This window comes from Pleurodeles waltl, chromosome 8 (assembly GCF_031143425.1).
Source record: "Pleurodeles waltl isolate 20211129_DDA chromosome 8, aPleWal1.hap1.20221129, whole genome shotgun sequence".
Classification (NCBI taxonomy): Eukaryota; Metazoa; Chordata; class Amphibia; order Caudata; family Salamandridae; genus Pleurodeles; species Pleurodeles waltl.
This window is the reverse complement of record NC_090447.1, coordinates 1,193,633,491-1,193,650,160: the sequence shown is the minus strand read 5'-3', so window position 1 is coordinate 1,193,650,160 and position 16,670 is coordinate 1,193,633,491. Positions and strand designations below refer to the sequence as shown.

The 16,670-nt window shown below is 45.6% G+C and overlaps 1 protein-coding gene across 4 annotated transcripts in view; it reads left to right on the top strand.

Annotated features, from left to right (window-relative positions):
* Nucleotides 1-16,670, top strand: part of LOC138250517 (mitochondrial ornithine transporter 1-like) — a 72,246-nt gene that overhangs the window by 37,007 nt on the left and 18,569 nt on the right. For all 4 annotated transcript variants that reach the window (XM_069205472.1, XM_069205475.1, XM_069205473.1 and 1 more), the window contains one exon: nucleotides 8,839-8,976. In XM_069205472.1, coding sequence (XP_069061573.1) covers nucleotides 8,839-8,976 — 138 coding nt within the window. The remainder of the gene's footprint in view (nucleotides 1-8,838; nucleotides 8,977-16,670) is intronic.

Here is a 16,670-nt window from a genome sequence, read left to right as displayed (position 1 = left end):
ACAACTTTGGAGGAGGTGTTAATCCGTCCCAAAAGTGACGGTAAAGTGACGGATATACCACCAGCCGTATTACGAGTTCCATAGGATATAATGGACTCATAATACGGCTGGTGGTATATCCGTCACTTTACCGTCACTTTTGGACGGATTAACACCTCCTCCAAAGTTGTAATAACCCCCCTAGTGTCAAACCACCTCTGTGGCTTGGACTCTTATTTATTCCCTTCAATGGTCAAAAGGCCCAAAACACTATCAAATATTCCTGCAAATGCCTGCAGGACAAGCTTGGGGTCTGATTCAGAATCAATGCACACACTAAACTCTGCCCTATTTCTCTCTGTTCAAACTCTCTGGGTAGCCTCAGCATCTAGTCTTGCCCATTTATGCAGTATCCACTTATTCCGATGAAAAGCTATCGTGCAAACACTAGGGTCATTGCCCTGTTTCTCATTACCTAAATCAAGGGGAAGAGCATATAATGATTGCTCAGGCAGTTATGCATTGTGGAGAAATATGACGCCTTAAGCCTATACTGGAGTGGTAATACAAAAATCAATTGGGCTACCCTTGCCTCTGCCAAAATAAGCAATCTCTCCAATAATGATCAGCACTACAAAATCAATTGCAATACAAAAATAATTCTTATTCAAGATAGAGTTAAGAATGTCTCCACATGGGATATTCTCAACATGCTTATAATCCACTGTATCACTGCATATCCGCCCACATACGACATTCTTGGAAATGGAACACAATCTGCAATTAAAGAACCCATCCCCCAAGCCACATTAGGTTCACAACTAATCTTACTAAGCTACTACTCACAAGAGGCCATTATATCTGGCTTGGTAGAAACGAAATTAAGGTGATAAAAATTAATAACCATGAGCTTAACCAGAAACAGACCAATCTGAAAATAGGGTAAATAATGATATGTTTTGAATGCTGTCCACCCCAAAGAGATTGAGAGGCCCCCTTTGTGACCCCACTCTGGAGGACATGGCTGGTGTATCTATTGATGAAAACCCATTTACTAACGCAGCCTCCCAAGTCCAAGTCTCCTGTAAACATACAGTGCTATATTCCTTTGTAGTATGAATCCATCCAACTTTATCTCATTTGCTAGAGAGCCCAGCCACATTCCAAAACATACAATTAATTGTGGGGCTAAGGGCTGTAGAGTTTAGAACAACCCCAGACCTAGAAACTACATGGGTATTTACAGCAGAGTCAGCAAACAATTATCAGACTTTGGTGAGGTGGTCACTCTTGTGGGCAGACTTTCTTCATCAATAACCAGCAGGGACTTTATCAACCTATCATCATCATCAGTTAGACAGTAACTTAGATAAAGCTTGTGGGAAGTTGAATCGCCAGCTAAATTCTCTCCCTCAGTAATGGGATTTGCAGTGGTCTCTTCTGACCCCCTAGAATATTACAAAGTCTCTGCTGGTAAACCTGCATTACAGAGTCAGTGGGAGAGAACCGGTTGCATGTTGGAATTTCAAAAAGGCTACAAGCATGTGAATCCATGACAAATGACTTAAATATACTGGGGCCAGTCGGTTTGTAAAAGTACTCCAATGGAAAAGCATTGATAGAGCCACACAGGGGGTGGTTTACGGACAACCTTTCCAACAGGGTCCTGACCAACTATTCATCTCTAAAATTAATTACTATACAGTCACTCTGTTCTTTTCTTTGGAGAAGGGCCAACCCAGTAAACTCAATGCGGAGAAATTATATTACTGGCTATAGTCTCACAATTGTAAACATCCATTGAACTTGGTAGGACACTTTTTGAGATTGCATAGGAACCATAGCCATGACGTTCCTCCTGATGTTCCCTTGATTAATCAGAGTTTTTAATGAGGTGTCCGTACCTCTGAGACCATCAAACGGGTTCAAACAATGTAGACAACACAACCTCAAAAGCAGCTGTAAAGGAGGCAAACATTGAATCTTCCCCACCACATCCAGATCACGGGCATCTAGTAGAATTTTTTACTATATCACGCACTTCACCTTTTTTTTTTTTTTAATTCGCCAGTCTTTTAGAACAGGTAACCGTTTTCCACCCAAGTTTTTTAGCTTTTTTAGAAGGGGGAGTATTCAATAGACTGTTTTGCTCAGTCTGACTAGCTGGTATGAATTGCGAATTTGACATTAAAGACACATGGATTAGAAACTGAAGTGACGTCTTTGTAGTTAAACTGGATGACTGTGTGCCACTTGCATCAATGGCTCTCGGTATTTTAGAAACTGCTTTTTTGATAGGCCCCTATTGCTCCTCCACACTCCTTGATCTCTCTATTATTAGCCCCTATGGCGTTGGTTAGAAAGTTAGTAATAGTTGCAGATAAAGGGCGTTCTTTGGTGGACGGCATTATAGATTTCCTTTTCCCCATTTATTATTACCTTACTGGAAGCACTGACAGAGCTCAAAAGGGCAGGCAGATAATGGGGCCTACTGGAGTGGGCCAGCCCAGCCTCGACCGGCCACGGACAGGTGCAGATGGGCCATTGCCTGAGCACGAACCGCATATGTCCTGCACAGCGGGTGTGCAATCATGCTTTTAGCACATCAGGCTACCCCCTGCTGGCATCACAGGCATGATGTAGTCTGGTGGATGGAGTCCCACCCTAGCTGGTAGCTCCAAAATGTCCAGCGCAGCGGGTGTGCAGTTGCGCATCAGGGGGTAAAGCCAAAAGTCCCACACAGCAGGTGGGTAATTGTGCTATTAGCATATCAGGTGGCCCTTCCCCACAAGCATCACAGGCAAGATATAGCCTGGGGGATGTAGTCCCGCCCCAGCCAGTAGCTTCAGAAAGTCCAGTGAGCGGGTATGCACTCACACTTTTAGCACATCAGGCGGCACCCCGCAGGTGTCACAGGCAAGATGTAGGCTGGGGATAAAGTACCACCTCAGCCGGTAGCTCCAAAAAGCCCAGCGCAGTGGGTTTGCAATCACTCTTTTAGCATGTCAGGCGGCCTCTCACAAGCGTCACAAGCAAGATATAGGCTGGGGTATGTAGTACACCCCTGCCAGTAGCTCCAAAAATAATTGACAATTCACTTTTCTCACTACCACTGAACTATTTACTAATTGCTAGCATGTAACTCTATGAAATACGGAAGCAGTAAACGAAGCGACTGACCTGTAGGAGATGTTTGCATTTAGTCCACCCAACGGCACGAACATTAAAACGTGCACAATGGTCTAAATGTAGAGTCTAAAGGAAGGGGTTTAGTACTGTAGGATCACCCCTTTAGAGTAATGGGATTAGGGAAAACAGTTTGTCCTTTAGAGTGGGTAACCCCTAACCCATCAAACAAATGACGTCAGGATAGTACAGGGTTGAAATGTATTTAAGCTTTGAAATCTAATGGTTTCTCCCAATTCAACGATGACAGTCAAATTAATTGACAGTGATTATTGTTAGCATTTATTATTTTCATATAGGTGTGTCTTGTGTTCTTTTCACATGTTCAAAGTATAACACAGCCAACACATGTTTCGACCCCATCTGGCAAGCAAGCCTGGGGCTTTCTCAAGGCGGAGAGGACATAATAGTGACCCATTGTGTAGTCAATATCAAGATAACCATCAAACAAATATAAAGAACCCATTGCAAGGACAGTAGTTGTCAATACAAGAAAAAAGAAAGAGAGTGAAAAAAGGGTCGAGAAGAGAAAGGAAAACCCCCTGTAGGATTGGAATAAAACATATTGTAGCACATCAGTAAACCCATAATACATGAAAGAATGTAAAGTGTAATAGCCCAACAGTGATGAAAACATATTCAGTTCCCAGTCCATGTAGTTTGTATAACATATTCATGTTCGTATTACAATATATACCAAATGTCCCATGTGAGGTTACGCAAGATTGCAAGGAAATTATACCATAGGACTATAATAAGTGAAAATATGCAAAATGTTGTAAATGACCATGAGGAAAACATATCAAGTATCCAGCACATATATGTAGTATGTCAAAGCCATGTTCGTTTTGAAATACAGACCAATTGTCCAATGTCAAGTTGTGCAAAATTGCAAAGAGATAGACATTCCAATAAAAATTCATTTATATCACAAAATATATAATGCATCACAGGCAAAGTGTTACCATAAAATTACGAACGATGCGAAACCCGACATATTAGAATACATACAATATCGAGGGTGGTCCCACAGCATACAGTTAGATAGGTACAATGGTATCGAGGTCGCCAGACCATCAGCTCGTAGTTGGTAACAGGAGAAAAGAAAAGTAACACTTAGGTTAATTAACTTGCCCCTAAGTGCAGTCATGTGGTCAAAGCAGTGGAGAAAAGGAAAAAAACATAGGGATACTGTGACAAAGTAATAGCTTTTAGCACATCAGGCGCCGCCTCCCTCTTTCCTCCCCCTCAAGGGTCACATGCAAGATGTAGGCTGGGGGATGTCGTCTCACCACAGCCGGTAGCTCCAAAAAGTCCAGTGCAGCAGGCATGCACTTGCGCTTTTAGCACATCAGGCAGCACCTTGCAGGTGTCACCGGCAAGATGTACACTGGGGATGAAGTACCACCCCAGCCGGTAGCTCCTTGTTAATGAATGTGTGTCATTGCAATCAGCCAGAGTGTAAGCTTCTCATTATTAATGACATTGCAGTATGACCTGTTGACTTGGGTTTTGGATGAGAACTACTGGACACTTAGCCTGCCGCTTGCCTATGGCTTCCAGTTCCTGCTTGTTCCAGACTGATCCAGTAACACCGCAGCTGCCTGGGTTTTCACGCCGGGGTTTTCCCAACCGGGTTTTTCCACTCACTGTTCTTCCCACCAAAAGACACCCGCCCGACCGAAGACCTGCTTAATGCAGGCCACAGCCCGAGTACGCAGCGGGCTCGCTGCTGGCACGCCATAGGCAAGCCAGTCTGCCCTCATCTGCACCACTGGTCTTTCCTCCACCCAAAGATACACCATTGCAAAGTTACACCCTCAGCCCCAGATGCCGCAACAAACACTGCCACCGCGCCAACCCACGCTCCCGGTTAGGATCTTTCACCTGCACCCACTGCCACTTCACCGGTCACTGCACACACACAAGCCCACCGACCAGCGCCACCCCGAACACCACAGACACCACCTGAACAAAAACACCAACTTGCATGTGTCCTTCTCAACACTCGCTCACTATGCAAGCATTCCACCGTATGATGGGACTTCATTGTGACCCTCACACCCGACATTGTCTTCGTCACTGAGACCTGGATCACCCTCACATCCGCTCCAGACATTGCCACAGCGATCCCCGGCAGATAGAAAATCATTCACCAGGACCGCACCAACAAGCCGGGAGGAGGAACAGGCATCATCCACAAAGAGACCATACAGTGCACCACCACCGACAATACCACCACCCCCATGGAACATCTGAACTTCAAGCTACAGGGATGACAAAACAACCATCAGAGGCACCCTAGCATACCAACCCTCCGACCCCCAGGCCTGTGCTCCAACTTCAGCAACAGCATCACAAATTTCCTTGTGCCCCTAGCCTTATACTCCAAGGACTACATTTTCCTCCGCAACCTAATTTTCCACATCGACGACCCCAACAACAACACTGCACTCCTCCTCAACAGTATGAGCAGCCTCAGATTGACTCAGATGGTTCAAAACCTTGCACACCGCAGGACACACCCTGGCCCCCATTTTCACCACCAGCAACCGCGTAAAATACAGCCATGTCACAACTTGCATGGACTAATCACTCCATCATCCACTCCAGCCTCTCCAGCTCCCGCACCTCCACCCCCAAGTCGACCAGCACCCCCCATCAGAGGTAGAACAAAATCTCAGAGACCAGCTTGGCAGACACCTTCTGCACATCCAACCCTGCTACCGCCACCAACCTCGAACAGGAAGTGAAAATCTTTAGCGCTGGGATCACCAATTGCGCCAATAGCATTGTCCATATCAAGAGCAACAAACAGAGAAAATCTTCCAAAAAGGCCAGCTGGTACACCCAAGAACTCAAAACAGTGAAAAGAGATGGCAAACAGCTGGAGAGGAGATGGTGCACCAGCAAGGATGCCTCCGACAGAACAGCCTTCAAGACCTCTCTCGATTCTACCACCACCTGCTGAGGGTAACAAAGAAGACGGCCCTTGCCGCATGCATCGAAACCAGCTCCAGCAGGGGGCCTCCACAGACCCCAGCAACCCAACCACAAAACTTTTTAACATTGTTAAGGAATTCTCCAACCTGACTGCCAACAAAAATAAATCACACCCTCACAGAAGCTGTGCGATAACGTCACCCTCTTCTTCCACAACAAGATTGCAACCATATACAGAAACTTCAATCCCCACCCAACACCTACAGACTTTTTCAACAGATAGGCCACCACCATAACCGACACAAATCACACACTGACCACCTGGAACATTTTCTCCAACCAGGACATCACCTCTATCATATAATCAGGAGCTCCCACAGACCCTTGCCTGCGCCACATCTTCAACCTTAAAAACCAAAGGATCGGCCAGGAATTCACCACCCTTCTAAACACCTCTATCATCACCGCAACATTTCCTGACACCTGGAAGCACGCCAAAGTCAGACCACTACTCAAAAACCCTCCACAGACCCCAGCAACCCAGAAACTATTGGCCAATCTCCATGCTCCCATTCCCAGCAAAGATACTTAGAAAGATAATCGTCAAGCAACTCATGACATACCTGGAGCAGAACCAGCTTCTCAACACCTCCCAATCCAGCTTCTGCAGCAGTCACAGCACTGAAACTACCCTGATCCAGCTTCTGCAGCAGTCACAGCACTGAAACTACCCTGATCGCAGCCACTGACGTCATCTGAATCCTCCTCGGCTGAGGAGAAACAGCAGCTTTGATCCTCCTCAACCTCTCAGCAACCTTCAAACCATATCCCACCACATGCTGATTGAAATACTCCACCACGTCGGCATCCAATGAGACACACTCCGATGGATCACTTCCTTCCTCACCAGAAGAACCCAGAGGATCCACCTCCCACCTTTCACCTCTGAACCCAAAGAGATCACCTACATTGTCGCCCAGGGCTCATCCCTCCGCCCCATGCTCTTCAACGTATATATGACCCTGCTGGCCAACATCGTCACATCCCAAGGTCTGAACATAATTTCCTACGCATATGACACCCAACTCATCCTCTCACTCACCGACAACCCCTCCACCACCATAACCAACTTCCACAGATGCATGACAAGCGTTGCTGACTGGATGAAGAACAGCTGCTTGCAGCTGAACACAGACAAGATGGAAGTACTGATCTGTGGCAACAGCAGCAAAACATGGAATATTTCCTGGTGGCCATTAGCCCTAGGACCCACACCGAAACCTCAGAATCATCACTGACAACAAGCTCACCATTAAATCACAGATAAACGCAGTCTTCTCCACCTGCTTCCTCACTTTGCGCATACAATGTAAGATCATCAAGTGGCTACCCCTACACACGAGAGGCACCGTGGCACAGGGCCTCATCACCAGCTGAGTGGACTACAGCAACACCTTTTACTTAGGAATCACCACACACCTCGTACAGAGACTTCAGACCATACAGAATGCCACAGCCAGACTCATCCTCTACCTTTCCCGATGAGCCCACATCACACCCCATCTCAGGCAACTCCACTGGCTCCCCGTACAGAAGAGATGCCAGTTCAAGCTGCTGACTCATGCACTCAAGTGTGTACACAACCAAGGGCCCAAATATATTAACCACTGTCTGAACTTCAACCAACCATTGAGAAGACTACACTCTGGCTCCCTTTCATTTGTCTATACTCCCCGCATCTACCGAAGCAGAAGTGGAAGAGGCTTCTTCTCTCGCATAGCAGCAAAAATCTGGAACAGCCTCCCCATGCACTTCTGCACCATCACCTCACTTCCGGAATTCCGAATGGCCCTCAAGACCTGGTGTTCAAATAAGCCTCCAGGACCTGCACGCAGCTGGATATTGGATCGGGTGATTAGCTGCACTTTATAAAACCTAACCTATTGATTGACTCATTCGGGTCTCTTGATAAGTTACAGACACCCTGATCCGTATTGCTAAGAGTGCTATAATGGTCAAGTTAATGATGCTTGCAGGGTACATTATTTTTTGGAATGACTGTTTCAAATCCAGTCACACACTTTTCGAAGGATGAGAGAATGTGAATCTATGAAAGATACCAAGTTCAAACTAACTTTTACATATAAGTAACTATCTAGTACTCTGTAGAAAGATGCCTTACTATTTATTAAAGTGGCTAGAGCCGATATACAATCTAAGATAACATTAACTGCACACAGCAGTTTCACAATTGGATGTGAAATATTGTTTCTTGGTTTTTCTGTGTCCAGGCATAGCACAATGTCTCATGACACCTTTTTTTTGCTGTTAATCAAGCTATGTTTACTCGAGTAGGAGTTGTAATGTCCTTAGTCATGACGTGGCCTCACTACTGAGCTGTACATCACCCAACTAACATGGTCCTTAGCCAGGGCTCTTTGTACAGGAAAAATAAGACATTTTAGATGTGTTCATGGTGGTTCATGGGACCTTTTGGATAAATCTGCGATCAAGTTAAAACGTCCCACATCATTGAACAGTGAGACGCTCCCAATTTTACTATTTGACTTTTTGTAACACTATTGTTGAGTCCTTCTAGAGTAAACATAGTGTCATTTTGAATGAGTATTGTCAGAAAAGCCACGTGCTTGAAAAGATGCTCACTGTGCAATTCTGTAGGAATCTGAGGCTGCAAATGAGTATAAAATATCCTCCCTGTTTGTGTTTCAGTGACTTGCAAAATGCAGCGGCGGGCTCCGTTGCTTCTGTCTTCTCCTCGATAGTTCTGTGTCCCACAGAGCTCGTCAAATGTCGCCTGCAGGCAATGCACGAAATGCAGATATCTGGGAAGATAGCACAAGGACAAAAGTAAGTACCACAAACACTGACTGCAAGAGTCCCTGCCCGTGAACTCTCATGCAACGTGCTGCTTTGAGTTTCTCTATGATGACTTCTGTTGCTGAGCAGTTATAAAATAATGCAACGTTTTCTTTGCTAGTGTTATAGTATTTGTGTCGCAATTGTGAACAGAAATTGGTATAACCTACTAGGGAAGAAATTAACCTATAGACAAGCACTATCTGATCTGTTATTTAGAACGTTACAGTGATACCGGTGTGCTCCAAGGTGTTCGTTCCCCCTTAGGAAGCCCAAAAGCTGATTTAATATTTGCATTTACGAAGAACTGAATAAGAAGCTGAGAAGAGGCATACACATATTTAAAAATAAGACTCAGAGGTACTGACGTTATCTCACGGGCCCCCTGTACCTTATAGAGAATGTTTGGGAATCAGATGTCCCCGTTTTTCCTGATGCGATCCTCTTATGGTTTTTGACTCAGGTCTCTGTAAATCTAAAAGTCAACACTTAAGAGACGGGATAGAGAGTGTATTTTTATTGTGTAACCTATAACGTTTTGCATTTGTGTTGTGGACCCTTTGAGACACTGACTACCTACGAAGAATGTGAATTTTAGAACCATTCAAGCGGTGGAAGTTTTCTTGCATCCACGCATGGGATGACCTATATCAATTTAGTTATGATTTTGACCAGTTCATTTTTAAGTCGGAAGTGAACAGGTGTTACTCATGCACATTTTCTATTTCAAGTGGAGTTGATCAGATACACACAGACCTGCCAATTTGATGACCAACTCGGCCGTGTGAGGAGGGAGCATGGCCTTGGAGGGGGTGGGACTTTATGCCAAGAACTTCCCAAGACGGCTGCTGCCCCCGCCCCCTGCCCTCATCGACCTCCTCCTTCCACCAAACAAAATACAAACATAAGGTTGTAGAGGCTATTGGTGATGTCCTGGGATGTTTTTACACCCCTTAATAGACATTGCTCGCTTGCAGCCTCAAACAACGAGCTGGAAAATCACTCTGCAGTGGTACCCAGCTCGCCTTGCCGGCCTTTATGCGATTTTGGCTACTCACCAGGTGACCGTCTGAAGGGAGTTGAAATCATGTGACGCACTGTAGTGCCGTGTGAATTAGCTGTTCTGTGCACATGTATGTGCTTTAATTATGGGAGAGCAAGTGCAGATCTGGTAGGAAATCGTGATTGCAACAGACACGTACACTCCCATTTACACGTGGGTCATTGACCGTTTAAGATGACTCAGGTAGGCCCTTGTATGTCTTCAGTTTTCTAAGCGGTATTATGCGGTCAGCATTGCCATTCATTGTAGATGGTCTACGTTTGATCATTTATACTGCTTTCTGCTTACCTACAATCAAGGGGTCTTCTCTGTTGCCCTAAATGGTGTAACCAGTACTTCTGTTTTGACTGATGCCGCATTGATCTTTATGTAGGATGTAATTCCTTTTACAATGGATGTAGATGAAGTGAGGTTCCATTCAGATAGCATCTCAACAAGTGCACAGCTGAAAATTAAGTGTTTGTAGTGATATTTCTCAACCTACTTTCTTCCTCCTTTGACATTCGCCTGGAACCACCAATCGCCTTGTTTTCTAGAGTGGAACCTGCTTAGTAGCAGACTTGAGTTCATGAACAGACCCCGTCCCATGCTTTGGCCTTATCCTCTTGCCTTCTCTGCCATACCACTTAAGCCTCCTTTTCACTGTTGAATGGATTGGATGCACATTGCCTGCCCTCTTTGATCAACCGTGTTCTGTCCTCTGCTTTTTTTGCTGGGGATTTTTCTTGCTTTTAGGTTTCTATGTAGCATTTCTTTTGTGTGGGTTTAAAGAGAATATGACTGGCTTGCCAAAGATACATGTAATTGATCCTCAAACAGACACTGCATTATGTGTCAAGTATGTCTAACTCATGCAACTCATAGTGCAGTATTCGCCTCCTTAACAAAGGACACAGTTAATGCCCTCTTGCTTTAGAATGACTTCTTTCAATCTGGGGTATTAACTAGTTTTAGAACTATCTAAAAAAATCAATGGTGACTAAACACTGTTATTTTTTTGCGTGTATCTTTAAATATATACACAAGCTTGCACAACTGGGGGCGTTTTGTGCTCTCGAATTATGTCCGCCGGTGTGAAGGGATCTGTGGATTTTAATTTAGAATCTTTTGCACATACATTAACTTAAAATACCTCCCAGTTAGTGTATGTTTTGTTGACAACAAAGCTCAGAAACACAGGCCACTAATTGTCTTTTATTTAGAATTGATGTACATGCTCAATACGCCAAAAAGAAGTGCAGCCTGTGGCAGAATTCAAGGCAAGCATGATAGAATGTTATGCAGGCTCAAGATAAGCCTCCCAAATGAGAAGTATGTATGACTGACTTGAAGTTGAAAAACTTGCATTGCCAGTACAGAAAAAGGAACTGGGGGATAGCTGTGAGAGTGTGCTCATGGGCTGATATCAAGAGTCAATAGAAGCAAGGTGCCTGATCTAGTGGTGAGGTTGGCACAACGTTTGCTAGCTAGTCCATTTGATGTCATGTTAAACTGTCACACTCACTCATCTTAGCCGGACAATAAAACCCTTCAAGTTTGACTATTTTTGTTTTTTAACTATGTAGAGTTGATACGGGGAGTTATGTCAAGCTTAATCCTACATTTTAATTCTGGGAAAATTAGAACTGGTGTGAGCTTTTAAGCTTCTCCTGTGGTTTCACCTTGATTTTGGCCATACATATTTAGGATACTTTTGAGCCTTTGAAACATGATAACATACACTATGTTATTTTTAGAAGTAAACAAAAGGTGATGGATGGAATGCTTCAATTAATCTCAGCCACTCGTAATTACTCAGACTGCATCCTAGTCCATCATTATTTTGCACACCATGCCACCTCAGTTTGGACCTAGCCATATATAAACCAGTGAGAACAGTCAAGTTTTGTAAGGAAATGCCTCCTTGGCATGGTTACCCCCTGATCTTTTGCCTTTGCTGATGCCAAGTTATGATTTGAAAGTGTGCTGAGGCCTGCTAACCAGGCCCCAGCACCAGTGTTCTTTCCCTAACCTGTACTTTTGTTTCCACAATTGGCACATCCTGGCATCCAGGTAATTCCCTTGTAACTGGTACCCCTGGTACCAAGGGCCCTGATGCCAGGGAAGGTCGCTAAGGACTGTAGCATATCATGCCACCCTGGGGACCCCTCACTCAGCACAGACACACTGCTTGCCAGCTTGTGTGTGCTGGTGGGGATAAAATGACTAAGTCGACATGGCACTCCCCTCAGGGTGCCATGCCAACCTCACACTGCCTATGGCATAGATAAGTCACCCCTCTAGTAGGCCTTACAGCACTAAGGCAGGGTGCACTATACCATAGGTGAGGGCATAAGTGCATGAGCACTATGCCCCTACAGTGTCTGAGCAAAACCTTAGACATTGTAAGTGCAGGGTAGCCATAAGAGTATATGGTCTGGGAGTCTGTCATGCACGAACTCCACAGCACCATAATGGCTACACTGAAAACTGTGAAGTTTGGTATCAAACTTCTCAGCACAATAAATGCACACTGATGTCCGCCGGTGTGAAGGGATCTGTGGATTTTAATTTAGAATCTTTTGCACATACATTAACTTAAAATACCTCCCAGTTAGTGTATGTTTTGTTGACAACAAAGCTCAGAAACACAGGCCACTAATTGTCTTTTATTTAGAATTGATGTACATGCTCAATACGCCAAAAAGAAGTGCAGCCTGTGGCAGAATTCAAGGCAAGCATGATAGAATGTTATGCAGGCTCAAGATAAGCCTCCCAAATGAGAAGTATGTATGACTGACTTGAAGTTGAAAAACTTGCATTGCCGGTACAGAAAAAGGAACTGGGGGATAGCTGTGAGGGTATCAAACTTCTCAGCACAATAAATGCACACTGATGCCAGTGTACATTTTATTGTAACATACACCCCAGAGGGCATCTTAGAGATGCCCCCTGAAACCTTAACCGACTACCAGTGTGGGCTGACTAGTTTTAGCAGCCTGCCACACACCAGGCATGTTGCTGGCCACATGGGGAGAGTGCCTTTGTCACTCTGTGGCTAATAACAAAGCCTGTACTGGGTGGAGGTGCTTCTCACCTCCCCCTGCAGGCACTGTAACACCTGGCGGTGAGCCTCAAAGGCTCACCCCCTTTGTTACAACACCCCAGGGCACTCCAGCTAGTGGAGTTGCCCGCCCCCTCTGGCCATGGCCCCACTTTTGGCAGCAAGGCCGGAGGAGATGATGAGAAAAACAAGGAGGAGTCACTGGCCAGTCAGGACAGCCCCTAAGGTGTCCTGAGCTGAGGTGACTCTGACTTTTAGAAATCTTCCATCTTGCAGATGGAGGATTCCCCCAATAGGATTAGGAATGTGCCCCTCTCCCCTCAGTGAGGAGGCACAAAGAGGGTGTAGCCACCCTCAGGGCTAGTAGCCATTGGCTACTAACCCCCCAGACCTAAACACACCCCTAAATCGAGTATTTAGGGGCTCCCAGAACCCAGCAAGATAGATTCCTGCAACCTAAGACGAAGAAGGACTGCTGAGCTGAAAAACCTGCAGAGAAGACGGAGACACCAACTGCTTTGGCCCCAACTCTACCGGCATGTCTCCCCACTTCAAAAGAACTGCTCCAGCAACGCGTTCCACAGGGTCCAGCGACCTCTGAAACCTCAGAGGACTACCCTGCATCTAAAAGCACAAAGAACTCCTGAGGACAGCGGCTCTGCTCCAAGAAAGAAGCATCTTTGCAACAAAGAAGCAACTTTGAAAGAACACACGTTTCCCGCCGGAAGCGTGAGACTTTGCACTCTGCACCCGACGCCCCCGGCTCGACTTGTGGAGAACAAACACTACAAGGAGGACTCCCCGGCAACTGCGAGCCTGGGAGTAGCCAGAGTTGACCCCCCCTGAGCCCCCACAGCGACGCCTGCAGAGGGAATCCAGAGGCTCCCCCTGACCGCGACTGCCTGCTTCAAAGACCCGACGCCTGGTAAGGACAGTGCACCCGCAGCCCCCAGGACCTGAAGGATCCGACCTCCAGTGCAGGAGCAACCCCCAGGTGGCCCTCTCCCTTGCCCAGGTGGTGGCTACCCCGAGGACCCCCCCCCCCCTTGCCTGCCTGCATCGCTGAAGAGACCCCTAGGTCTCCCATTGGATTACATTGCAAACCCGACGCCTGTTTGCACACTGCACCCGGCCGCCCCATGCCGCTGAGGGTGTAATTTTTGTGCTGACTTGTGTCGCCCCCCTGGTGCCCTACAAAACCCCCCTGGTGTGCCCTCCGAAGACGCGGGTACTTACCTGCTGGCAGACTGGAACCGGGGCACCCCCTTCTCCATTGAAGCCTACGTGTTTTGGGCACCACTTTGACCTCTGCACCTGACCGGCCCTGAGCTGCTGGTGTGGTAACTTTGGGGTTGCTTTGAACCCCCAACGGTGGGCTACCTTGGACCCAACTTTGAACCCTGTAGGTGGTTTACTTACCTGCAAAACTAACAAATACTTACCTCCCCCAGGAACTGTTGAAAATTGCAGTAAGTGTCTAGTTTTAAAATAGCTTATTGCCATTTGTGTGAAAACTGTAGATGCTATTTTGCTAATTCAAAGTTCCTAAGTGAAATACCTTTCATTTAAAGTATTGTTTGTAAATCTTGAACCTGTGGTTCTTAAAATAAACTTAAGAAAATATATTTTTCTATATAAAAACCTATTGGCCTGGAATTGTCTTTGAGTGTGTGTTCCTCATTTATTGCCTGTGTGTGTACAACAAATGCTTAACACTACCCTCTGATAAGCCTACTGCTTGACCACACTACCACAAAATAGAGCATTAGAATTATCTCTTTTTGCCACTATCTTACCTCTAAGGGGAACCCTTGGACTCTGTGCATGCTATTTCTTACTTTGAAATAGTACATACAGAGACAACTTCCTACATTGGTGGATCAGCGGTGGGGTACAAGACTTTGCATTTGCTGGACTACTCAGCCAATACCTGATCACATGACTAAATTCCAAAATTTGTCATTAGAAACTGATTTTTGAAATTTTAGCTATTTTTCTAAATTTGTTAAAGTCCTGCTAGGGCCTTGTGTTAGTCCCTGTTAGCATTTCTTTTAGAGTTTAAAAGTTTTGTAAAAGTTTGAAATAAGTTCTAGAGATAGTTTTAGATTCCTAAAATGTATTCCAACTTTTAGAAACATAATGTCTAATGCAGAAGAGATTGTGATGGAACTCAACCTCACGCCTTACCTGCATCTTAGGATGTCAGAGTTAAGGTCTCTCTGCAAAACCAAAAAGATTAAAACTGGTTCAAACCCTACCAAAGTACAGCTCCAGGAGCTTTTGGCAGAGTTTGCTAAGAACAACCCCTCTGAGGATACCTTCCCAGAGGGGGAAGCTAGTGATGTGGAGGATTTCCCACCCCCACTCCTAGTTAGGGAGAACAGGGTCCCTTAAACCCTGTTTCCACAAGTGATAGTCAGAGATGCTGCTCCTCTCACAGGAGAGTCCAGCAACTCTGGAAGCATTGAGGGCAGCCTCAATGAAGAGGACCTCCTGCTAGCCAGGATAGCCAAAAGATTGGCTTTGGAGAGACAGCTCCTAGCCATAGAAAGGGAAAGACAAGAGATGGCTTTTGGTCCCATCAATGGTGGCAGCAACATAAATAGGGTCAGAGATTCTCCTGACATGTTGAAAATCCCAAAAGGGATTGTAACTAAATATGAAGATGGTGATGACATCACCAAATGGTTCACAGCTTTTGAGAGGGCTTGTGCAACCAGAAAAGTAAACAGATCTCACTGGGGTGCTCTCTTTGGGAAATGTTCACTGGAAAGTGTAGGGATAGACTCCTCACACTCTCTGGAAAAGATGCAGAATCCTATGACCTCATGAAGGCTACCCTGATTGAGGCTTTGGATTCTCCACTGAGGGCTATAGAATTAGGTTCAGAGGGGCTCAAAAATCCTCGAGCGAGACCCGGGTTGATTTTGTTGACTGCTCAGTAAAAACACTGGATGGTTGGATTCAAGGGAGTGGTGTAAATGATTATGATGGGCTGTACAATTTATTTGTGAAAGAACACCTGTTAAGTAATTGTCTCAATGATAAACTGCATCAGCATCTGGTAGACCTAGGACCAATTTCTCCCCAAGAATTGGGAAAGAAGGCGTACCATTGGGTCAAGACTAGGATGACCAAGACTTCCACAGGGGGTGACCAAAAGAAAGGGGTCACAAAGACTCCCCAGGGGAAGAGTGTTGAGACATCCAAGGGAAAAAGTAAAGAGTCTTGTATAGGGCCCCAAAAACCTGCTCAGGAGGGAGGGTCCAGAGCCTCTTCACAATCCAATTTTGGGTACAAGGGTAAAAACTTTGATCCCAAAAAGGCCTGGTGTCGTAGCTGTAATCAGCAAGGACACCAAACTGGAGACAAGGCCTGTCCCAAGAAAGGTTCCACTTCTAACTCTACTCCAGCTAACACTGGAATGGCCAGTCTCCAAGTGGGATCAACAGTGCGTCCAGAGCAAATCAGGGTTCACACTGAAGCTACATTAGTCTCTGAGGGCGGGGTGGATTTAGCCACACTGGCTGCCTGTCCCCTAATATGCAAGAATACAGGCAGCAACTCTTAATTAATTGG